The sequence below is a fragment of the Suricata suricatta genome, chromosome 17, assembly GCF_006229205.1.
Source record: "Suricata suricatta isolate VVHF042 chromosome 17, meerkat_22Aug2017_6uvM2_HiC, whole genome shotgun sequence".
Taxonomy (NCBI): domain Eukaryota; kingdom Metazoa; phylum Chordata; class Mammalia; order Carnivora; family Herpestidae; genus Suricata; species Suricata suricatta.
The window spans coordinates 24325902-24352110 of NC_043716.1; the positions used below are offsets into that span (position 1 = coordinate 24325902).

The following is a 26209-nucleotide window of genomic DNA, read 5'->3' on the forward strand; positions in this document are numbered from 1 at the left end:
GGGAAGAGCGCTGGGTGTTATATGAAAACCAACTTGGTAATAAATTAAATTAAAAAATAATAGTAAAAAAGAACTGGGAAAAACATGGAAAACCAGAGAACTTATGCAAACTATTTCTATATTTGAGAAGTTATATTATGAATTGACATTTTCCTCTTTATAATATTGAGAATTTTGTTTTGTGGGATTCAGACTTAAGGTTGTTATCAAAGGAACATTTAATCTTTCTGTTCAGAATTTTACTCAGGTTTTCCTACTGACTTGGATGGATTTTGGGTTTAGATTAACAGGACTAATTTGCAAGGTTGGTGCTGCAGCAGATTTGTTTTTGTTTGCTTTGCACATAAACACATATTAAAATATATAAATATATACATAGAAACACACATGTACATATACATGCACACATATATCACTGTAAGACAGCAAAATACACCTCATGATTTTTTTTTTAGCGTTTATTTACTCACTAGAAGCACGATCTGCTTTCCTGAAAACACAATGTAAACACAGTCTGGCTCACAGTTACCTCATAATGATCTGCTCATCCTCCCTTGCTTGTTGGTCTATACTTACCACAGGCCTGTGTGTAGAGGCAGTAGTTTTGAAGTTGTATTCTCGAAAGTAAATTGGCAGTGTAGCATTTTTAGTTAGATGGATAGGCTTGTCTTAAATTACTGTTCTAAAGGTAGGTGAGGAACATGGCAGAGATTTTTATTTCAAAATTCCATATTCTTTTCTCACCCCAAGCTTATTAATTTTCTAAGAACTGTTGGCAAATATAGAGGATACTAAACGTTTTTCTTCATATAGAAGCTGTCTGTGTTGGTCCATTAAACTCAGGCTTGCAAGATACAGAGCTTAATTTTTTCTATTAAAAAACTTCTCCTATTGTAATTCTCTTTTGTGCCTTCTTTCTAACAAATGTGGAAAAATTAATCTCAGTCAGTTATACCCCCTCGAAAATTGCATCTAAATTCTATAGGGCTTTCAGAGTGCAAAGATTCGAGATAGAATTGAAGACATTTGTCCTCAGCTTGCCCACTGGGACGTCTCAGTTCCCTCTCTGATCATTGGTTACTGGTTCAGATAGCTCTTTGCAGGCTTCATCCCTGTTTCTGCTTCCAAGTCTTCCAAAAGTCTGTCAGTTCTCTGGATCTCATCCATATTACTCTTGGACACATACTAAATATTAATCTCACCTGATCCCTGGGGAACTTGGAGAGGTTATCATAGATTTGGCTGTGTAGACACACTACGTGCATACCTCCTCTTCTCTTGCACCATTTGGGATCTCTTGCTACTTCCCTGAACTCTACCCAAGAAGGAAGATATGATTTGTCACAGATATTTTATCCCTAAAACTCTGGGGTTTCTGTCATTTTTTTCCCCTTCCTTGGGGACTCTTTATCCTTATCTGTTTATGGCACTCTTGCTCCAATCTCAATCTTTCTTAATAATTGGCTGGTTAGAGAACGTGGAGCTTTGCTCTTAATTATCATACTTAAAAAAATTTTTTTTTCTTACCCCAGGGTCAAGGTTTTGAATTCTTTTTTCATTGTGACTTCGTATATCATTGCTTCCTTAAGGTAGTGAATGTGGAATGTTCTTGTGACCTGGATTGGGGGAAATTTTTTAAACACAAAGAAAAGTGAGGGAAAGGGAAGGATATTTATTTGACGCTTAAATATATGTGAATATATTTATATGTGAATCTTCTGAATGCTTCCAGTCTATTGGAAAACTATTTTTTAGTGAATGTAAGGTAATGGGACCCTTCTTACAATCTCTAAGAATTTGGGATTCAGAGTTAATGTTTTGTAGATATATATTTGGTATTTTTATCACTTTCTTTAGAAAGTAGAGGATGGTTAGGAGGAGGAGGATTCTTCTTTCTCTTCCTCTTTTTTTTTTTTTTTAAAGTTTTCACTATGGGAAATGCCAAACATACACAAAATTAGAAAACGATAGGATAATGACACTCCATGTACCTATCATCCAGCTTCAACAATGATCAACGCATGACTAACCTTGTTCCATCTACAATCCTACTCCTTACCCCTCCCTGACACTATGTTCTTCTAAAGTTTATCCTGTTTTCATGATGGATAAATAAATGTCCAGCCGTTCTGGTGCCATTGCCTAGTCCAGAACCCCACACTCCATTCTAATACTCACCAAGTGCTTATTCTGTGACAGGTACTAGCTTTGTCTCAGCATTTACAGAATGCAACATAAACTCTGAAGAAAATTCTCATCAAATACTAGTTAGTTATAAAGGGTATGATTTCATACTTTGCATTACAACTTTCTTATATTTTTTCATCACATTACCGTAGCTTTATCTTTTTTAAAAAAAAAAAATCCCTAAGCTGGTCTTCCCTCTCTGCCCCCTTTGTTTTACTGACTCAGCTACCATTCTCAACCCGCCTCCCCACACCCAACCATGCTAGCCTCCTAATAATTGCTAAAACATGTCCTTTGTGTTCCCACTTCAAAGATGTTTGTACTCGACATACACTTTGTGACGCTTTCCTCTCTTATATCTACATGGTCTATTTCCTCACCTTCTTAATATCTTCTCTGCCATCAACTGCTTTCCAAAGGCTGTCCTAACCTTTAGATATTTGTCCTTAGTTACCTTCTCAGCTACTGTTTATATAGGGTTTGAAGGATCCACTTGCTCTGTTCTGTATTAAGAATTTAATATAAAATTTATTTATTGAAAATATAATAAATGGTTTAGGAACAACTCAGCCTTTTGCAAACATAAATTTACTTAGTTTCGCAGTGTACACCAAAATTATTCCCAAGAGGATGCTTAAATATTAATTAGATGATTGTTATGATACTCTTTACTTCATGATAATCCTTTAGAATTGCAAGAAATTAGATGTTATGCTTTGGTGGTCACTGGTGTTTTGTGTCAAATGCCACATGCCTCTTACTAGTAGAACTATGATTTTGAAAAAATAGCAGCTAATCATTTTAACCCCTGCAAATCCTAAACTTGAGTACTATTTATCCCCCTCTGAATGGTAATTGATGGCTTAGGTACCACTTTTCCTCTGGCATCAAGTTAAGTTAGGTTTTTGTGAGTGTGTGTCCTCTTACAATCTTGCCCGAGGTTCTTCTAACTTGGTCTACTTCATCCGTTATCTGCTTAAGATTTAGTTCTTCAAGATTCCTTGTTCTGGCAAGAGTGCAGTGAGACTAGTGTTCTCAGTCAGTGCTCGTGAAAGTGTGTAACTCCTAATAAGCTTTGAGATACTTAAATATGTTCATATCCTTTTATTTCCTTTTTAGGAATGTAGCACATGTAGATATATATACACGTATCTCTGGGTGATTGAAATTCTGAGATAATTTCTGTTTCTTATTCTTTTCTTTTTTAAATACTCATATACTTTCCTACCTCCCTTACCTCCTTCTTTTCTTTTTCCTATTTCTCCCAGTACTTCAGTGCCTTATTTCTCTCAGTATTAAAATCATACATGGAGGGGCGCCTGGGTGTCTCAGTCGGTTAAGTGTCCGGCTTCGGCTCAGGCCATGATCTCATGGTTCGTGGACTCGAGCCCCGTGTCAGGCTCTGTACTGACAGCTAGCTCAGAGCCTGGAGCCTGTCTTCAGATTCTGTCAGTCTGTCTGTCTGTCTGTCTGTCTCTCTCTCTCTCTCTCTATCTATGACCCTCCCCTGCTCACACTCTCTCTCTCTCTCTCTCTCTCTCTCAAAAGTAAATAAAAAACATAAAAAAATTTTAAATCATACATGGAGGCAGAGAGTATATGAGAAATTACTAAGTCTTCTGCTCAGTTTTGCTGTGAACTTATTATTCCCCAAAATAAAGACTATCTTATAACAAAAATAAGCAAATACATACTAAAAAAGAAACTAAGTTTTTATTGGGATATTTGGTTTATAGTAGGAACTCAACAAATGTTTGTTGAATAATTGTATCACTTTGACTAAGCAAAGGTTGTTCTTTGTGTGAGAAAATAGGTACTTTCTATTTTTAGCCTATATTCTACCATTGAAGAATTGGGGAACTTAATGAAATGTCCAAGAAAATGAAATATTTCTTTGGATAAATGAAATGTTTCAGGAACTAAAAGTGTTTTAAAATTAGAAATGCATACTTATGCCTTGTAATTTATATGAAACTATTAAATAGACTCTTAAAGAATCTTGGCATTTGTTTTAAAAATTTCTTCCCAAGTTATAGGAACTGCATCAAATTAATTTCTTTGTTAATTGGAGGTGATTGAAATGTCCTAAATCCCGAAGGCAAGGAAACGCGCTGGGGTGTGTGTAATGGGACTGTCACTGCTCCTTAATGTGCTCCTGCTGCTAAGATGTGGCTGCTTGTTTATCTCTTACACTGATGACGAAATTTGTGTAGATATTTTTTTAAGTATACCCTTAATTGGAGATCTTTCTTACTCCTAAAAATTTCAGTCTTTCTTGTTCTTTAATTATTTAAACTGCCTTTGTGCATTTTATGTTGTTTTATCTTAAAAATTAACACAATATCCAGGATGGTTGTGCCCTCACTAATTTTTCCACCACATGGGTTAAAGTTGTTAAATATGTTTTCTTTCTCCTACAGTGGTTCCCCCTGGAAGTCCTGGGCCCATTACTCGGCATGGGTCCTATGACAGCTTAGCCTCTGACCATAGTGGACAGGAAGATGAAGAATGGCTTTCTCAGGTAAAACTCTAAAATGTTTGGCCTATTAAAGTGAAGGGAACAGAAATCCATTGTCTGTTTTCATTATTGATTCTAAAAACTTAATAATTATTTTTCTTACTGGAAAATGGGCATAATTTGGAACTCTTGGTAGGATCACCAAGAATTAATCACTTGTCTTATAGGGACACCTGGGTGGCTCAGTCAGTTGAACATCCAACTTTGGCTCAGGTCATGATCTTGCAGTTGTGAGTTCGAGCCCCGCGTTGGTCTCTATGCTGACAGCTCAGAGCCTGGAGCCTGCCTTAGATTATGTGCCTCCCTCTCTCCCTGCCCCTCCCCCACTCGCACTCTGTCTCTCTCCCTCTTTCTCAAAAATAAATAAATAAACATTGAATTTTTTTTAATAAAAAAGAATTTCTTTAAACGCGGCAGGGATATGTATCCAGATATTTTCTATTACATGTATTATATACATACATGTATATGTACACTAGCCCTCTATATAAAATAGGCATGTTTTTTTAAAGAATCCATGTGTATCCCTCAGAACCTTGGATTCTAGATGGATTGTTTGGGTTAAAATAATAATTGGTTAAAGAGATTGTCATTTTTCCATCAGCTGGTCTTTCCTGATTTGTCAAAGATTAGTTAGCTGTACATTTGTGGGTCTTGAGAACCTTAACAGAAGAAAATGGGGGAAAGGAAGGGGAAGAAAACAGTTACAGAGAGGGAGGGAGACAAGCCACAGGAGACTCTTAAATATAGAGACCAGACTGGGGGAGGGTGAAGGGGTGGGGGAGGGGAAACTGAGTGATGGGCATTGAGAAGGGCATGTGTTGGGATGAGCACTGGGTGTTGTATGTTAGCCAGTTTGACAATAATTTGTATTTAAAAAAATATAAAAAATAATACATACATACATACTAAGACAAAAAAGATTGGCCTTGTTGAAAGTGCAGCCATTCAGCAATCTGTGGGATTTGTTTTGTGGAGCCAACATTTTCTGAAGACTGGGCCCATACTTTGATTAGAAAGGTTCTGCATCCTAAGTGCACGTGTCCTGCGGGTGCCCAGCTGGGTTCCTTTCCTCAGCTCACATACTGCTGCTCGCAGTGGCTCCAAAGCTGTCCCGTGACCGCTCCAGCTGACCCTTTCTCCCCCTGCCAGGTGAAGCTGTCTTCATCTCAGGGGCTTTGAAATAAAGATACTTGGGCAGATTTCAAAATGATGAGATTACAAATGACTTCATTACAAATGCTGTTATGTCTGCCTCAAGTCTGACATCATTTGGTGAAGTTAATGACCTGTCTCAGATTACCAGTCCAGCGGCTTTTCATCAGACAGGTGCCTCGGTGGAGGCCCGTGCAGTTTCACTGCTTTTTCAGGGAGGGTAGCCCCCCAAAACTGAAGGGAATCTGGAAGCTGGAGAATCAAACTGTTTCTAGGTAACCTACATTTCATACACCTAAAGTACTCACAGAAAGCTCCTTGGAAGGAGGGTCGATCCTTCAACTCCTGGCATTTGGAGGTGCCTCCTTCCTTGAGAACCACGATCAAGTGAAAAAACCAAAAATGCTGGCAAAGAAACCACTGTCCTTCAACTGTTCAATCAGAGAAGGGGGTAATGTGTGCTGTCAGTGTGAAAGTATACACAATATGTTTGCGCCGCGCACAACAGGAGACTGAACAGGAACATCTGGCCGTCGCCTCGGTGAAATTGCAGAGGCATCTGTTTACCTCTCGGCTCTGTGACACGGATGGTTTTGAGCTTAAAATACACAGAATGCTTTATCTGTGGCCTAATTTGCGTTGCGGAATACAACTACTTGAATCAGAAATCACTGTCCTAAATCTGAGTAGTTTTCGCCCTGTGATTAGTGGGAATGTGAATATTGTTCCAAGACCATGACGCTTTTGCCCTTTAGGACTTAACAAACCCAGAGCCGCACTCTGTGAACCTTTTCAGTTATGTTTTGTTAAGAATTAATCACTGCAATCAGGGTAATGTGATTAAATATGAAAGAACTCAGGGCAAAAATAAGGCACCTGGGAAGTCAGTTCTATTAAGTGTATTTACAGACGTGGATGTAGCAATTAAAGACATTGAGAAGTAGTCTTTCACCAAATATTTGCATATTTAGTGTCTTAGTCAGGTTGCTCATGTATAAAGTTGTCTGATATGTTTATTTTCAGGTTTTATCTTCTACTCTCTGCTTTATCTTTAACGTCTTTATTGTAATATTGGCATCGTTCCCTATCCCCTCCATAGAGCATGAAGCTTGTAAACATTTTAGTATTGCTGTTTTGCAGCACTTAAAATACCTGTGGTAGTGGAGGAAACATTCTAATTAAATAATGATATTTTGAAGACAAATCTAGTCTGAGAGAAAATACATAACACTCTTCTCATCTATTTGAAAGTTGATTTGGGGGGATTTTGAGGGGAGTATAGTAAGTATTATAATATTTAATTGTAGAAAGAAACTGGCTTTGGGTGTTGAAAATTATTTCAGACCTTTTCTTTTCCTGGGATTGTTCAAGAATAACTTCAAGTTTGTCATGAGCTTGATCCTCAGTGAAGGAATTACTTTTAATCTGTGGATTGATAGGTGTAGAATTCAGTGCATGCCCACAAAGTGGTAAGTACCGTCTAGAAGGAATGGAAAAGGTAGTCCCTAGGGAGTTGATGCTAGTTTTATGAGGCAGACAACTGATCCTTTACTCTCACGTGACTTTTGTACTCTGTATGTGGGGGAGTGTGTGTGTGTGTGTGTGTGTGTGTGTGTGTGTGTGTGTATTCACACCTAATAAACACACACACACACACAATGAATTTTTTGTTTATTAGGGTAAAAATCAGAATAGGGATGTAGTGCATGTCTGTATGGGCTGCGATTCCCATTGCCGTTTGCTTGCGGATGCCCCGTACTTCTCCCACTTGGTTAAGATAGGTTTCTTAGAGGGTGTTCAGAGACAGGATGAGAGAATCATGAAAGGCTCTATGAAGGAGGTCATAATACATTTAAATCATGATTTGTAATCTGTTCCAGGTAGAAATTGTAACGCACACTGGACCCCACAGGCGTCTGTGGATGGGTCCACAGTTCCAGTTCAAAACCATCCACCCCTCAGGCCAAACCACAGTCATATCATCTAGTTCATCTGTGTTGCAGTCTCATGGTCCAAGTGATACTCCACAGCCCCTTTTGGATTTTGATACAGATGATCTTGATCTCAACAGTCTCAGGTAAGAAATAAGAACCAGAGAATGATTTGAGTAGATTAATATATTCATTTGTAACGAGCAGCTTAGGTAATCTTTACCTAATTTACTGTGTCCTTTTGGTACAGTATTAATGGTGCAAAATACATGCACTGTAGCTTGTGCTTCATTATTATTGCTGGAGAATCATTTGTGGGATCTCCTCATATCCAGTAAGTATCTGTGTTTCAGATTGTGTTTTCCTAAATCTAATATTTAGTGCATTAAAAAAAAAAATCTCAGGGACTCCCAAGTGGCTTAGTTGGTTAAACATCTGGCTTCGGCTCAGGTCATGAACTCGCGGTCTATGAGTTCAAGCTCCGCGTCGGGCTCTGTGCTGACAGCTCAGAGCCTGGAGCGTGCTTCTTATTCTGTGTCTCCCTCTCTCTGCATCCCTCCCCGACTTGTGCTCTGTCTCTCTCAAAATAATAAACATTAAAATAATAGTAATAAAATCTCATGCTGCTTTCCTCATATTTCTAACTGCTTAATGTCTGCAGGTACCCCTCCTGATCTTATGCTTCATCTTTCAACTAATTTTCATCTAAATCCTGCTTATTCCCTCTTATAGGCTTTAAAAAGCTTTTGGATGAGAAAGAATTGATATAAATTCACTTATAGTTGATCATATGTATATATTCCTCATATATATTCTCTGACCCTCACTTGTAAGAGTCATAGTACAAAGTTTACAAAGTATGCCTTTTAGTAGTAAAGATTTGTTTTAATGCAGTGGAGAACTTTTTGACTTTTATAGGTCTCAGGTTTGCTTACCAATTTAATTTGTTACACCCAGACTTGACGCATTAGGGTATAACAATGAAGGGCTTAGTCTAATGGATTGTAATCTCCCTTTCCGTGTCTTGTCTTACAAAAACTTCTGTAATGTATTTTATTTGACTCTAAAATATACCCTTTTTTACATCTCTTTAAAAATTATGGAAAAATATGTCCTGATCATATGTTGGAAATGTATTTTTATATACCTCTTTGTTAATATCAGCTCTAACAGTGCAGAAGGCGTTGCAGACAGACATTAGTCCCAAATGTTTCTTCCTTAGAGGGTAATTCATGGGGCACCTGGCTGGCTCAGTTTGTAGAGTATGCAACTCTTGATCTCGGGGTTATGACTTCAAGCTCCGCATTGAAGGTAGAGCTAACTTAAAAAAAATAAAAGAGTAGGGCGCCTGGGTGGCTCCGTTGGGTAAGCGTCTGACTTCAGCTCAGGTCATGATCTTTTGGGTCGTGGGCTTGAGCCTCGTGTCAGGCTCTGTGCTGACAGCTCAGAGCCTGGAGCTACTTGGGATTCCGTGTCTCCCTCTCTCTCTCTGCTCCTCCCCCACTCATGCTCTGTTTCTCTCTCTCTCTCTCTCTTTCTGTCAAAACTAAATAAACGTCTAAAAATTAAAAAAAAAGTAATTCATATAATGGAACATGTCTCCTGTAATGCCTTTTTCAGTGTCTTAATTTTTTGTTTGTTTGCTTTGTACTTCATTTCTTTCCTCTATACATTTTTGTTTTTGTTTTTTGTTTTTTAACCTAGCGTTAAAAAACAGCTTTTCAGAACTGGGACTTTTCCCCCAAGATGTCAGGCAATAGTGGCAGTACTGAGTGTTACACCAGTTTTCACTGGTACCAACCAGTTTAAATGTGATCTGGTTTAGGTAGCCAGTCCATTTTCAGGAAGTCATCAGTCCTCAACTTAATGATTCAGTGTATAGTCATTCATGTTTCTGAGACTTTTAGGAATTTTAATGTTAATAATAAGGCATTCAAAATAGATGACCTATAAAACTATGTTTATTCTCTTTATTGAACTATTTACAAGATCCTTTTTTTCTGATGACTGTCACCTGGTGTTGTAATAAACCTCTGTCCCTTTTCTTTGGAGGACACCTCTAGCCCTCCTGTGTGGACAGCTCTGTTCCTTTGCTTTGTGGCCTCTAGCTCACTTAATTACTCTTTACTTTAGACATAGCCCTTCATCTAAGAGCTCTCTAACTTGCTTCTTCAGGCAAAGCTACTTTCCTGAACCCCTTCTAGAACTTTCCCCAGGAGCTTTCCTCTTTCTAAATCTGAGCATATAGACTCTTTGTTAAAACCTTAACTTCCATTAGAACACAGTTTTGATAGGAAATTCAGATTTGACTTACATCATTTCAGTTGCAAGTGGACTGTTTAGTACCATTTCCTGTCCAGCATCTAGTTAGAAATGCAACTATTTACATTCTCCTCATTCCTGTTTACTATTGCTCTGAGCGCCTCACCTCTATTTTTTTAGAAAACTACATTTCTTTAGGCTTACGTACAATGACATTAGAGCTGTTAGCCTTATTTTGTCCTTTGAATTGTAAAAACTTTATTTAGATGCTTTTGTTTTTTAAAAAAATTTTTTAATGTTTTTTATTATTTTTGAGAGAGAGAGAGACAGCGTGAGCAGGGGAGGGTCAGAGAGAGAGGGAGATACAGAATGTGAAGCAGGCTCTAGGCTCTGAGCTAACTGTCAGCACAGGGCCCGATGCGGGGCTTGAACCCACAAACTATGAGATCATGTCCTGAGCCGAAGTCAGAAGCTTAACTGACTGAGCCACCCAGGCGCCCTGAGATGTTTTTGATACAGGCTAACCCTTTATATACATACCCTGTCCTGCACTGCATGACGTACCACTAGGAATTATGTGGTGCTCTGATAGTCCGCCTCCCTGTATCCTGAACTAAGTGGGGAACAGGCAGGGAGAGAGTTGACTGTCATACCCATAAGGAAATCAGGGATGGCTTAACCTCATGGCAGCTCCTCCTTTGGGGCAGGGTTTAAACTGTAAAAGAGGTGAATGAAATATTTATTAATAAACCTGAGAAATAAATCATATAAAAGAAGCTGAGATACAAAGTCTACTTTTCTACTCAAGAATAGCTCCTTTTACCTTATTATTTTATTTTATCGTCTGGTTAATTAACACATCCATCAGCTCACATATGTTGTGATTTTTTTTTTTTTTAGTGAGGACATCTAAGTTCTCCTCTTTTAGCAGATTTCAGTCATATAATACAGTGTTATCAACTATAGTCACCATTTTGTACATTAAACCCTCAGACCTTATTCATGTTATTTTATTTTAAGTGATACATAATTCATATAACATAAAATTCACTGTGTAATTCAGTGGTCTTTAGTATCTCCACTATGTTGGGCAATATCCCCACTATCTAATTCTAAAACATTTTCATCACCTCTACCAGTTTGTTTTTATTTTTGTCATTTTTATTATTGAAAAATTTCAAACATATATAAGCATATTAGAAGTTAAAGAAAATAATAGAATAAGTCCTCATGTATTTGTTGCCAGTGTTAGCATATCAAGTCATGACCAGCCTTGTTTTCATCTATAGCCCCCCACACAACCCCCAACTCTGGATTTTTCAGAAACCCCAATGTAAATTGAATTAATAATGGGAAATTTATTAGCCCACTTAAATTGTTTAGACCAGGAGGGGGCTTTACTTTGGATGAACTGATCATATCTAACTAGCTTCTTATTCCTTTTAAGAACCAGAAAACATGTTTTCCAGACCCTTCAAATAAAATGCTCGTCTTTTCTCACTGGCCCAGATTTGCTTAGGCCTGCCCATGGCGGAGTGGCGTAATCTCTGCCACGAGAGAATGAGGTTACCGAGGCTGGTTTAGCAAAATCAGCTGCGGCAGAAGGAGCGCTGGCGCACGGCGTGCGCGGTCGCGGTGACCACTATTTGTACACCAGTGGTTCCAGCTTCTAGCTTCCCAGGCGGGGCCAACCGCCTTGTCCTCCACCTGCCTCCTGTTTCCTTTTTTCACACAACAAACACACATACGTTTAAACTGAGCTTTCAATAACTACTCTTTTTCTGAAGGCTCTACTTGGCATTTCAGGCTTCGATAACCTGCCCATGGCGCTTATCAACTGCTTCTCTTCCGGCAGTATCCGCTGTCAGCTCTACGCTTCTGCCAAGTCCAGCTCCTCAAGATGCCCCGAATTTGTCACGCTTAGTCATCAGTCCCAGGGTCTTCTTGTCCCAGTTTGGTGCTTACAGAACACTTCTTGCTCCTCTGCTGTGCACATATCCTGCTACTGTAGACGCGTCCGATTCCGGTTACAGCCCCACGAGCGCTCTCTGTCTGCTCTGGGCCGTGTATTCATTCCTCCATTTTCTCATTCTGAGCTCTAATTACCTAGGGCACTCATTTTCACGCTTTTCTTTTGCATCCGCCAGGAATGTGAACCTGCTGTACCATATATCCATGTGCACACCTTACATTTCATGTTTCTTTTCTGCCTGTTCCTAGAATAATACTGACGCATGATTAATATTCAGCAAGTACTCATTGAATGAATGAATTTGCAGAAAATGCAAGAAAAACTTGTATTGCTATGACAAGTTTTTATTCCTCTAAGTTGCCTAGGCTCTCAGATCTTCTAGTCATACAGATATTTTTATTTGTTACTAGTATTAATCTAGTACAGCTGGAAATAGACTCTTTGCATGTATAGATTTATCATTCCTAAGCAACTTGAAATTATATGTAGTAAATTTCAGTTTTGCTGAAACCCTAATTGATTCTTACATGCTAATTGGTAATTTTTTGAAGGTAACTCAGTTAGCTAGTAGTGATCCTAGCTAAGCCTCTGGCCCACACATTCGGATGCAGCTTTGTTTTCCTTGTTTTCCTAAGCTTCTTGTCATATGTAAAGTAATCTTCATTAAGGATTGTAAGGGAGTTGCTCACAATTTTGTATCTAGTATATGCTGCCTTTTATGGCAGGCGTGACTAGCTAAGGTGCTGTTCATGAATTTGAAGAGTGTCATAGCTCTTCGTATCTGCCCTTTGGAAATGTCAAAGGTTTTGGTATAAAGTATTTTGTTTCCTTTCCCATTATACTAAATGTATCCTTTTGAATTAATGTCAGTGTTTCGACCCCTTACTTAAAATCTGTTGAATAGCTTACAAGGAGAAGAAGGGGTCCGGAGTGCAGGGTGTTTGCAGTGCTTCAGCTTTGCGCAGGAATTAGTGACTGCAGTTCCCCGGTTTGTCTCATTTTAGAACGAATGGTTCTTTAATGGATTGGCCTCTTCCAGCATTCCTGATTTAAGGTCTGTTGTAGCACGCGACAGTTTTGATGCCAGTAACATATGTGAATTAAATTAAATTGCATTGCAGGATCCAGCCGGTCCGCTCTGACCCAGTCAGCATGCCAGGGTCATCCCGTCCAGTCTCTGATCGAAGGGGAATTTCCACCATGATTGATGCTGCCTCAGGTAGAAAACCGCCTCTAAAATGTGTGCTGGAGAGTTCTGTGCATTTTAAATTTCTTTTCCGACACAATGTAGAGAATGGTATTTTTTTGCCTTCCTACATTCCTCCTCCTCCTCCTCCTCCTCCTCTTCCTCTTCTTCCTCTTCTTCTGATTCCTCTTCTGGAGTGTTTTGGGATATGTGTGCATGTGTGTCTGTTAAACCAATACTGTGCCTACATTTGTTGCTAAACAGTGCCATGCATTTAAGTATTGTTAAGTTGGGTGAATGACGTGGTGGGGTTGGCACTTGATTAAATGTAATGAACACAGTATTGAAGGCTACAGGGTTGATGACTGTTTTGCCTTTGATCTCTCAAATGTGGAGAAGCAACCTTGACGGAGAACGTAAATACAATATATGGATTCAATTTACTCAACCTGTTGAGTATCACAGCGCTCGATCTGTGGAAGCAGAGTCCAAATGCTGTAAGCTTAAATGGTTTTATTATTGAAAGCATGAAGTTTAGAAATTCATTAACTTAACCTTAGTCCGTCTATCACAGTTCTTAACCTCCTGTCGTTGGAACCAAGCCATGGCTGTGTATCATTAGTACCTGGAAATAGGTCTTTGCCTCTGGAGGTGATAGTTGCCGCATTCTGCCAGGTCTGCCAAGTGATAGAACTGTTTATAATAATACATTTTTCATCTCTAAAAGCATTGATAAAGAAAATAAGGACAGTGATACTTTATATTATGGTGCAGCTGCAGAGCATCTGAAGCTAGCATACAGCAGGGTTTCATCAAGAAAAGGTCTCTCCTGAGTAGAATTATTAAATACTCGGCATTAGTCAAACAGTTGAGTCAGACAGGATTTTAATCTATAGCAATTTCAAAATCCCCAGAGACTGCTGATTTGATTGAGGCTTAAACTGTGAAAGAAAATGGAAACAAACACAAAACTGATTTGTGAAGGTCACTTTTAAAAGACCAAAGCTTCTGTTTCTGATTCTGTGTCTGGATGTATTTTGAAGTTTGAAAGCTAAATGGTTTTGTACGTTTTCTTAGCTTTCTGATTTTTTTTTTCCTCAGTGGATCGGACCTTGGGTCTGACTGAGCGGTCCGCATCCAAGGCTGTTCCTTCCTTTCTAATGTAGACTCTTGCTGGAGAGGGCTCAGACTTGTCACTCTGCTTTCCCTTGGCAACCATGCTTGTCCCCTGGAAACAAGCACAGAAATGTGTGAAGTCTCTAGTCTTGCTTCCCTGCATTGAATGAAATATTGACATAGGTGTCTCAAACAATAAATCTTTTTCATAGTTTTAAACTGTGAGAGTGCTAAGAGATCCTGCTCATCTGGAATTATCATTTAAAAATTGTGAATCCTGGAAGTGACGTATTGTAACCTAAAGTATTTTATTCAAGATTACAGTAGTAGCCTTTGTTTGCGGGGGGTGGTGGGGGGGGTGGCTGTTAACATTCTTGAACTGCCATATTGTTAATGTTTTAGAGTCGGGTGACTCCCAGTCAAGTAAACACACATCAGTAAAGCGGTACTGCAGTGTCATTGTAAGTTGCCATATTCAGCACTTTACTCTGAGGTAATGATACTCCGTATTTATCCTATAGCACTGTCTCAATTTTAGCTCTTTATAAAGACATCTCATGCCACAGGGAGGAATACCAGTGAACGATCAGCAACCATAGTTTGATTTAAATCTGCTGCAAGACGAGTTCTTAAAATGAGGTTAAAAAAGGAACCAGATCTTTGCTGTTGATTCACTCATATTTCCATTAGAGACACATGGTAGGAGATTCTAGGATATTGTTCTACAGCTCTGAGCCTCTGCCTGAAAGTACTAATCTTTTTGAGTAGAGAAAGGACTTCTTGGTGACTAAGCTCTGTTGTTATTTTTCTAAGCCTGTTTTCATTCCAGAAAGCCATAGTTCCTTTCTGAGACAGAGCAATGAAATGTGTGTGCTGCTTTCTCTAACTTGGAGCTAAAGAAATCACATAGATGAGGAGTTGGACTGTTATGAATAATTCTCTGCTTCTCAAATGGTTTGGATCCCTGTTGTTCAACGTATGTTTTAAGTGAGTGAATAATGTCTTGCTGGGGAAACTTAATCTACTTTATCTAAAAGGACCAGTGTTGTAACTGACTGACTTTTCTATTGATATTTAGGGAGGTTAGAGACTAAATGGTTTGGGTTCCTTAAAAAAGAAGTTCATGGGAAAATTCTGTTTTAGATTTTTCTGTTTAAAAGAGTCTAATAAATTTATATAACTGCTCCTGAACCAGGAAGTGCTTCTCTGATTATGACCCATGCATTGGAGTCAGCTGCATATTATGAAGACGCTTATCTGGAGTTTTGAGTGCCTTTGCTTAGAGATATGACCACTGTGACGCCTCCTCTGATCAGGCTTCGTGGCTTTGCGTACCTTTGAGCGATTTATACAACTAAATGCATTGTCTTTTTAATTGTTCCTGTGGCACCTTTTATAACTATCCTTCTATTTTAGTGACAGCAGTTGCTCTGTCTAAACTAGTGGTGCTATAATTATTTTTCATATAATTACTTCTCAGAGGCATAGTATTTAGAAATTTAATGTGATATGATTAAATCTTTGACAGTTGTTAATGATTTTCAAAATGAAAATGTTTTATTTATACCGTTATTTATTTATAGCATATTATGTTTTAGAGATCTATCTATTTATCTGGCAATGTTATTCTTTTGAAACAGATCAGCAGAGCATTATACCGCTTTTGATAAGAAATTTTGTTTTTATAATTTCCTGATCATCTAGTATATCTGTGCTTCACTTCTTCACATAAAAATACCTTTCCTCAAATATGTATGTTTTGCTTATTAACTTTAGTGATTTGGCATGGCATAAATTCTAATCCTTTAGATACCTGTGAACCAGCATCTTACTGTCTCTATATAAATAGTGTATTTAGACTGGCAGATCTATAACTGCTTTATAAGTAGCATGTTTCATCAGTACTTTGTGAATCAAAAGATACTATCCTACCTGAAATTTTGAATTTGCAAAATTGTGAGATGCTCCCTTCTTGACGAAGAAGAAAAACATTCTGGAAAGATACTTGATAGGATTTTACCCATATCCACATAGGCTACCTAGAACAAATGAGATTTGAAGGAACTACTACCATTTTTCATTAACATCAGCATCTCCAAATCATAGATAATATTTCTGGATGAACTCCCTTTTTTATTTGTACATGCCTTTCCGTCAGCTATCTAAGAATTTTTTCTCATTGTTTTTTATAACATGTGTCCTTCTTTTGATAAACGTCTAGGACCTCTGAGGAAGAAGTAGAAAGATAGCTGCCAATGTACTATTCAAACTTTGTTTCTCACATTGGTGACTAAGCCTCTCATCCCCAGCCCTGTAGACTATACCTGTTGGGTAACTTAATAACAGCTCTAAAGTTGCTTTTGAGCCCTCCAGGCAGAGTCTAGAAAGATCTGGTTCATCCTAAGTTTCCTTCTCCTCATTTGTGGTTTTACTATGGAAATTGATGTTTACCAAGAATGAACTCAAAGCAACTGAGATTTAAAGACAGACTCATGCCTGGTTCATATGAAGAGCAGACCTCTTTGTCAAACTCTACTGAAGTAAACATTTTTATAAAAAAAATAGTTATTGGAAGTGATAGAAGCAGTATTTATGTACATTCCTGAGGAAGATGACAGTAGGAGAAGGAAAATTGTGACAGTTAAAACAAAGTGAGTTCTTACCCTGTAGACTAGGCTTTGATAAATAAGGTTTTAGTGTTACATCGAGTATTTCTATAAGGACAAAGTTTCTTAGTATTTGTTGTTCTTGACTCAAGAGGAATATTATATTTTTGTTGTATGATTGAAGTAATCTAAGTAATTTCCAAGAAATTTAATTCAGGAGATAATTTTTCAACACCCAGTTTTTCCCATTAGCAAAGTACTTTGTGTACTGAGGAAAATGATATACTTAAAACCCAAATGGTTTGATTTGATCGATCTTATAATTTTCTGTGCCTGCTCTGACTGATTTTGTAATGATCATTTGTGCCTGTTTTACAGATTTGCCATTTGTTGCATCAGATATTTAAAAAAAAAAAAACAACAAATGATTCTTATTAGAGAAGTATGATTGGGTAGGCAACAAGGAGATGATTTAAGTCAAACCTCTGCTGGAAGGACATTCATTTGGGGCCTGCTTTTCTGTTACAGAGATTTTTCTGATGTGCTGGGGGAAGAAATATTATCTAAGGATAATATTTCATTGTACTACAGTTCCCATTCCAATCTGAGGCAGACAAGCTTAGTTCACTGTGTCTTAATGCCATCAGAGACATAAAAGACGCTGGTGGTAAGAAGCAAAGAGATTTGTAAGAAACACCATTTAGTCTTCTAATGGTGAAGCCGCTTAGCGCCATGATTTTAAAAACTAGAGTTAAATAACGGAAGCCATGACATTGTAATCATGGTCTTGAACATTTGCTGAAACTCTCAACAAGCAGTTTTTCCTACATATCCAGTCTTCTCTGCATCTGTAAAAAGAATTTAAGGTTCCCTGCACAAAAAAACGTTGTTTCACTTGTTTTAGCAGGGATGTGTTCATTATTTCCTAAAATAATTCTCAGATATAAAGAATATAAAGTTTTTTTTGAAATATTGACATATTTCTTTGAATGCATGATGTGGTTTTCATTTAGTAGACTTCCATACATTCTCTGTGATTATAAGGTGACGAAAACCTCAGGCATACTTGTATCTTGAATATTCAAAGCCTATGTGGGATCAGTAAGAGGATTATGGATGAGGATGAAATTAAAAGAAGGCTTAGTCATGAACTGTGAACAGTCCCTCAGAGGGGAAAAAGGAGGTCAGCAATTTTACTTTGACACTATTTACACTTGAGACAGCAAATATTCAAACTCAGATATTAAGACTGGCTTTTTTATTAGAAAAGAGGACGTTTATGCTTTATTTCAACTCTAATGAATACCTACTTATTTGTATAGAATCAAAAAGAGGTGTTAGAAATTAAGAACATAGGGAAAAGACCTGATTTTGCCCATGAGGAAGGCGATCAGCCACATCTCTCTCCCTCTGACTTAAATATTCCTCTCATTCTTCTTTCTAATATTTATAGGATGTTAGAAGATGAAATTCAAGTTAACAATGTGGAAAATTTTAGCTCAGCACAATTAAGAAAAAAATGATTGCCCCACTTGAAGATGAAGAAACTGTAAACAGAAGTAGAAGAAGCTGTTGGGAAAGCTTTTTTCTGCTGACACATTGCTTCTTTGAATAAATCTTTGTGTCAACTAAAAACCTCGCCTTTGCTTTCTCTATTGCAAGCACCAAGTCCTTGACATGACTTTAAGTCTTTCCTAAGCGTTTTGAGAAGGAATAGATGGAATTCTCCCTACTGGTGATATACCGGGGTGCCACATATTTACAAGGGACTTTTTGGCCAAAAGGCCCAACTTTTCTTTTTTGTACCTTTATTACTACATTTTTAGTACAAGGCTGGACTGTTTATGCAGTCTGTTGCCTGAGACTGTGGTGGCAGAGGGGACAATATTGGGGGCAGTATTAGAATTTGTTTAAGTCTGAACCGGGAATTCCATTTGTCTTAGTGACATTAGTGTCAAACTGTTAGTGCCACACTATTTTAAATTGTGTCCAAGAGCCTGAGAGGCCTATGCTTATAGGTGCCATCTATAAACTTATAAAGAAATAAAAGAGTCTCTCTCCATTGGATATGTAAGCCCAGTGAGCGATGAACAAGCAGCCCGGGACCTCTCCAGGGCATCTAGTCGGAACCAGAGCTCACGATAGTCCCCTGGATATTGTTGAAAACTGTCAGAGAAAAGCTAAAGCAAATAATCCAAGTGAAAATAATTGTTCCCGGGAAAAAGTCTTGTTTTGTAAGGTTGGTGTAGTGTAAAGAATAGAGACTAGTCACTTCTGAATCTTTGGCTCGGTTCTCAACACTGCTTACAATTACCTGTTTGGGAAATTGCTTCAAAACCCAAGGGTTTTCTACCATAAAATGAAGGAATTGAAGTCAGTTATTTCCAAAGCCCTTTCCAGCTTGAGAAATTGATAAATTTGTACTTTGGATCACCTTTGAAGAATTTTTAAAAATCAGGGTATAATTTACATATATCAGAAATGTACATATCTTAATCATACAACTTGATGAATTTTTATACCTATCTATATCACTATTCAGAACAAATTAGAATATTTCCATTATTCCAGAAAGTTTCCTCCTGCCCCTTCCAGGCAATACTACCTTTGAGCTAGAGATGACCACTATGACTTTTATCATCATATACTAGTTTTGTCTATATTGAACTTCATGTAAATGAAATTATCCTATAGATACTTTTTTGTGTCTGGCTTCTTAATGGTTTTGAGTTCATCCAGGTGTTACATGTGTTACTAGTTCCTTTTTTTTTTTTTTTTTTTTTTTTTACATTGCAATGCAGTACAAATATAACACCGTTTATGTATCCATTGTCTGGGTCACCCAGGCGGCTCAGTTCGTTAAGCAAGGGACTTCAGCTCAGGTCATGAACTCAGGGTTCATGAGTTGGGCTCTGTGCTGACAGCTCAGAAGCCTGGAGCCTGATTCAGATACTGTCTCCCGCCCTCTCTGCCCCTCCTCCATTCACACTCTGTCTCTCTCTCAAAAATAAACATTAAAAAATGCTTTTATGTATCTATTGTCCTATTGTTTTCAGCTTTTAGCTTATTGTGAATAAAGTTGCTATAAACTTCCCCGTACAAGCCTTCTGTTTTGACATATGCACTTTTTTTTTTTACACATGCATGCATATTTTAAGCGTATACACTAGGTCTGGAATTGCTGGCCCAAGAAGTAGACAGGTGTTTAGCTTTATTAGGAACCTCCAAGTATCCCAAAATTACTATGCCGTTTTTCGTTCTTAGAAATGTATGAGCCATTCTTGCGAATGTAAACTGTAGTTTTAATTTGTTTTTCTCTGATGAATACCAATATTGAGCACCTGGAAAACACTTCCTGGCCAGTTGGAGATCTTCTTTTGTAATGTTCTCGTGATGTCTTTCACCAACTTGTATGTGGTCTGTTGTCTTCTTGCATTTCAATTCTTTAAATATTTTGGATGTAGGTCTTCTGTCAGATATTTTACAAATATTTCCTTTCAGTTTATTGCCTTTTCACTTTCTAATTGGTTTTATTTTTTTGACAGACCGCAATTCAATTTTTCCACTATTTTTCCTTTTATGTTTTGTGTTTAAAAATTTTTCCTCCGTTTCGCCCAGTTTTGAGTGATGCTATCCTTTAGTAATTGTATAGTATTGGCCTTTGCATTTAGGTATATGAGCCTTTTCAAATTATTTTTTATCATACTACGAGGCAAGGATCAAGTTCGGTTTCTTCCATGCAGTTTTTTCTGGCACTATTTATCAAAAAGATACATTTTTCCTCCAATGAATTTCACTAATGCCTTTTAAAAACTGTGTGTGTGTGTGTGTGTGTGTGTGTGTGTGTGTGAGAGAGAGAGAGAGAGAGAGAGAGAATCTTTACACCACTATGATACTGTTTTAATTATAATAGCTTTTTAGTAAGCGATATAGCAGTTTAATGTCATCACTTTTTCTTTTCTTGTCTATCTTAGCTTCTGTAGATTCTTTGCATTTCCAAAACACATGTGTGTGTACACACGTACCAGTAATTCACGGTGTGGTCCACTGACCTGTGGGAGTCCCCAAGACACTTTTATGGGATCTGTGCTTGGAAACTGTTTTTATGGTAATGTGAAGTGATCATTGGCCTTTCTTTTTTATACTGTGTTGACATTAAGTACACATGATGCAGACACAATGGTTGATAACACTGATGGCATCTTAGCATAGTAAAAGCAGTGGCACCAACTATGCTTGTAGCTAAAGGTACTCACTCATAGGCGAAAATTTTACAAAGCTACAATTACTTAATGTCTGTGATACAGACAAAATTATGACATGTGACCATGTTATTAAATTTTGCTGCTTGTGTCTTTCTTTTTAATGTTCTATATATCACAGTTGAATTAATGCATGACAATTGTCTTGACAAAATATACTTGTGTGATTATTGTGAACCGAACCACCAACTATTTTCATGGGATACTATTTTATTAGAAAGAACAGCTGGCAAACTTGTTTATTCAGACTCGGGTATTTGACAGAAATTTTCTTAAAAATAAACAAAATAGGCCTGTCATTTCAGAGAAAACAACTGACAACATTTGGTATCAATGATAAAACTCATTTTCAATTAAAAATTGGGGGGGGGGGGACCCGGGTGGCTCAGTTGGTTGAGTGGCCGACATTGGCCGGGTCTTGACCTCACAGCTCAAAGACTCATGAGTTTGAGCCCTGCGTCGGGCTCTGTGCTGACAGCATAGAGCTTGGAGCCTGCTTCGGCTTTTTGTCTCCCTCTCTTTCTGCCTTTCTCCTGCTCGTGCTCTTTCTCTCTGCCTTTCTCTTTCTCAGAAATAAGCATTAACATTTATTTTTTAAATTGGAAAATTGGAAATCATGTATCCATATATCCACCACTGTTTAACAAGCTCCCAGTACTTAAAGACATTTCTGGTAAGATCGGTGGCGGTGCTTAACTAGTGTGCTGTTTTTGTGTCACATAACAACATAAATCCACATTTGGAGATCTGAAATATTTTCCAAAAAACCAGTTTTATGATATTACAAAAGTATGTATGGATTTTAATGTAACAGACCACAAAAGCTAATTGATATTGTTTCAATTAACTTGTTAAGTGTCTTCTCAAAGAAGAATATCCTAAGAATCTGAAAAGGCTCAGGATCTGAATATACTCCATCCTTTTTCAGTTTCATTTTTGAGGGAGGCCAACTTGTCCTCACATATTGAACCAAAACAACATATCACAACAGATTGAATGTGTAAATTGATATGAGAATCTACTTTTTGTTTGTAAAAGTTTCTGTCCAAAAAAGGAAAAATACCATTCTTCTCATTTTTCAGTTTGGAAATTTTGAATAAAAAATGTCATTTCCGTTAATACATAAAGTTTCTTGTCTTTTAATGAGTTAGTACATAAATGTTTTCAACGTTGATAGATATAAAATACATAAACCTTTTGTGCTCTTTGGAAACCTCAATTTTTAAGAGCACAAAAGGGTCCTGATTCAAAAAATGTTTGAAAACCTCTGAATATATCTATATCTTCATACGCTTACACATTAAATGTATATTCATCTCTACAGAAATTTAAATAAGATTTCACTGAGATTTCATTGATCTATGGATCAAATTTTAAAGAATTGACATCTTAAAAATATTCAGTCTTCCAACACATGAATCCTTTATGGCTCTCCATTTAGTTAGACCTTCTTTAATTTCTCCTAATACTGTTGCATTTCAATGTAGAAGTCTTAAACATATTTTATAAAATTTATTTCAATTATTTGATATTTTGATGCTAGTATAAATAGCATATTGTTTCATTTTTCAGACTTTTTTCATAGTATATAGACTACTTTTTTTGTTTGTATGTTGAACTTGTATCCAGAAACATTTTTTTTAATCTTCATGTTTTTATTTAAATTCCAGTTACTTAACATAGTGTAATATTAGTTTCAGGTGTAGGATTTGGTGATTCATCAATTACCTACAACACCCAGCGCTCATCACAAGTGCACTCCTTTCTAAATTCATGTATGCTAATAGATTCCTTTGGATTTTCTACTATGTAGTCATTGATCTGCAAATAAAGATGGTTTTCTTTCTTTCTCATCTTTATACCTTTTATTTTTTTCCACTCTATTATACTTGTTTAGACATTCCAGTAAAATGTTGAATAGAAGTAAAGGTATTGAACATTCTTGTCTTTACTTAATCTTAGGAAGAAGTGTTTAGTATTTCCATATTAAGTATGTTACCTGTAATTTTTTAAATGAAAACCTACATTCTAATATTATATCATTCCTTTATTGGAGTAATAGATGGGCACAATTCATAAAAGAATCAAACTGACATTCTAAAACTGAAAAATATACCTTAAATAAGTAATTTGTTGAATGGGCTTAATAGCTGACTAAATGCAGAGGAAAAGGATCAGAGACTCAAAAATAAGTCAAAACTTATCGAACCGAAGCACAGAGAGAAGAAAATAATGAAATAAATCAACTCAGTGTAAGAAGTACTAAACTGTCTAATGTTTGTGGTGTTTACACATGGATGACAAGAAGGAGGGAACGAGCAAGAAAATAAGTGAATGGCTGAGAATTTTCCAAAATTACATAAAGACATGAACTTTCAAAGTTTCAGGAAGCTCACTGTACCCCGAGTAGGAGAAAAACAAAATCATACCTAGGCATATCAGAGTCAAACTGTCAAAATTCCCAAATCATGAAGCAGTAAAAAAAAAAAAAAAAAAAACCCATTGTATTTATTTATTTCTTGGGTTCATATTTGGGTGAGAGTTTAGAGTTACAACAAAATTAGGGTGATTCTTCATCACCCTAATGGCAGTATGAGATCCCCATCTCCCAGTCATCTATGAGGAATCTCCATTGAGGAATTCACCATTAGGTAGAAGTAAAGGATTTGGAAAACCGATATTTGTTGATAAACAGCTCTGTGCCCAACACTCTGCTAGGTGTTTTTACATGGCTTATCCTGCTGAATCATATTTAATTAGGATCACAAGCCCATCTCAGAAATATGCAAAGCGTGGGACCTAAGACACCTAGCTCCTGATACTTTAGAATTACTTACAGTGCATTATGGTGACACCTCTGATAAGTCCAAACCTTTTTTTACACTGACTGATCAAATATTCATTTCAAAACACTGTATGCTGAAATGAGCCATGTGGGAGTTGAAGAGAATCAACTATTCAGGTGGTGAAAATGTGTGAATGCAGCTGGCAGATGAAGTTCCAGCGCGATGAATTCCCAGCTTGTCCGTATGGCCGCAGGCGGCCACTGACAGCCTGACTGGTCACTGGCTTTCCATTTCTGGCATTGATAGGATTGAAAATTCTTCGTGTCACAGATACTTAAAAGCTGTCCCTGTTATCGTGGATACAAACAGTGCTGGAGGGTCCTTATTGCATAGAGATGTAATCAATATGGTCTAGAGTTCTTGACCTGAACCTATAATTATCTGGATGTTATAAAGGTATCTTATTATTACAGAAAATGCTTATATTCAGAACTTTGGGACTAAGTTGTAAATGGAGAGAAGAAAAATAGGAGCTTTGTCCCTCTTCCTATCCTTCACTAGGAAGCTATCCTAGTAATCACAGAACAGGGCATTCTTATAGGATTAGTAGAACATTGTATCATCAGGCTTTGGGGTGCTGACATTTAAATCTTACCTCTGATGTGATCCTAATACCCTGAAAAAGTTGTGACTTTAATGTTTTGCAGCTTGTGGCTATGATTGTTTTGAATACCAAAGTAGAGGGTTTTTTTTTTTATTGATCCAAATACCTGGATTTGAAGCGCAGCTTTAAATAAGAACACATTTTGAGTTTGCTATTTTCCTGCTGCTAAGCGTATGGTGAAAAAAGAAGCTGGGTAAGCAGACATTACAGCATCCATGATCCATAGGCAGGAGTGAGCAGGAGATGCCGCTGGTAGCAGTTCTTAAGTCACTGTTGGTACTGATGCATTTAAGTATATTGTGATCGAGATTAATTTGCCCATGAAAATGGTGGGAAAAAGACATAGAATGACTTAACAGGAGATGTGAATCCTGATTTCGCTCACTGCTTGGCTTAACTCTGGATGGCATCATTATTGGATTACCCTATGGATAGGATGCCTTGAAAAAGAGGGGGAAAGTAATGACTTATAGTAAAGGGCTCTTTAATAACAAGGGCTTTGTGTATCTCACGCCTGGTATTGGTGCTTGCCACAGAGCAGATAATCGATATTTGTTGCATTGTTGATTTCTGATAGAACATAAGGCTTTAAATATACCATAAACTGATTAAAATTTAATAACACTGCATCTTTATATCTCCATTACCTCACTTAAACCTAAAAAATATGATCTTGGCCTAGAATTCTTTATTAAAGTTGTCTTTAGGTTTATGGTCACTATTTCTTCGTTTGGGTCCTTGGTAAACTGTATGATCAGTTGGATGTTTTTGCACAGCATTTCAAATGATCTTTCATCTCATTTTTTAAAAGCGGCATTATGTTTAAATAAGTATGTTTCTCATCTTTGATAGCTTTTACATAACCAGATATAAAAAAAAATAAGGGAATTATGGCCCTAAAATCAGTTGTGTTTTGGTAGTATTAGGCTTGCATAGCAATTTGTGTTTTAAAGTAATCTTTATAAAGCATTCACTATAGCAAATTCCTGCTTTCTGGAATCTTCTGAAGCCTGGCAAACATCCACCAAAAAGAATGAACCTGCTTTTGTTTTCTGGTCATACTGGGCTAACTTTCAGACATATCATTGTATGGTTATTTAGGGCTGGCTTTTCAGCCTTTCTGTCTTATACATGGACCCCGGATATTAGCAATTAGGGATATCTGACCTACATTCCATTAAACCAGAATATTTTCCTGAAGAATTGCCACCATTTTGGTAATGTCATTGCAGTTCAGTAACTTACCTTTATGCTCCAGTCAGCCCTGGGAGACTTGGTATCTTGAGTCTTAAACCTTAAAGTTTTACTTTGGTGTGCTAAAACTATTGGAAAGACCACAATTATTCTATAAATGCTCCATGTTAAGATTGGAGAGGGGCGCCTGGGTGGCTCAGGTGGTTAAGCATCTGACTTCATCTCAGGTCATGATCTCGCGGTTTGTGGGTTCGAGCCCCGCGTCAGGCCTGCTAGCCGGTAACCTGCTTCGGATTCTGTGTCTCCCCCTCCCTCTACCCCTCCCCAGCTCATGCTCTGTCTCTCTCTGTATTTCAATAATAAATAAATA

General features: G+C 37.3%; 1 protein-coding gene across 1 annotated transcript in view; it reads left to right on the forward strand.

The window, feature by feature from the left end:
• Nucleotides 1-26209, forward strand: part of BCAS3 (BCAS3 microtubule associated cell migration factor) — a 594659-nt gene that overhangs the window by 321921 nt on the left and 246529 nt on the right. Inside the window, exons 23-25 of the mRNA XM_029926997.1 lie at nucleotides 4608-4708; nucleotides 7741-7937; nucleotides 13147-13244. Coding sequence (XP_029782857.1) covers nucleotides 4608-4708; nucleotides 7741-7937; nucleotides 13147-13244 — 396 coding nt within the window. The remainder of the gene's footprint in view (nucleotides 1-4607; nucleotides 4709-7740; nucleotides 7938-13146; nucleotides 13245-26209) is intronic.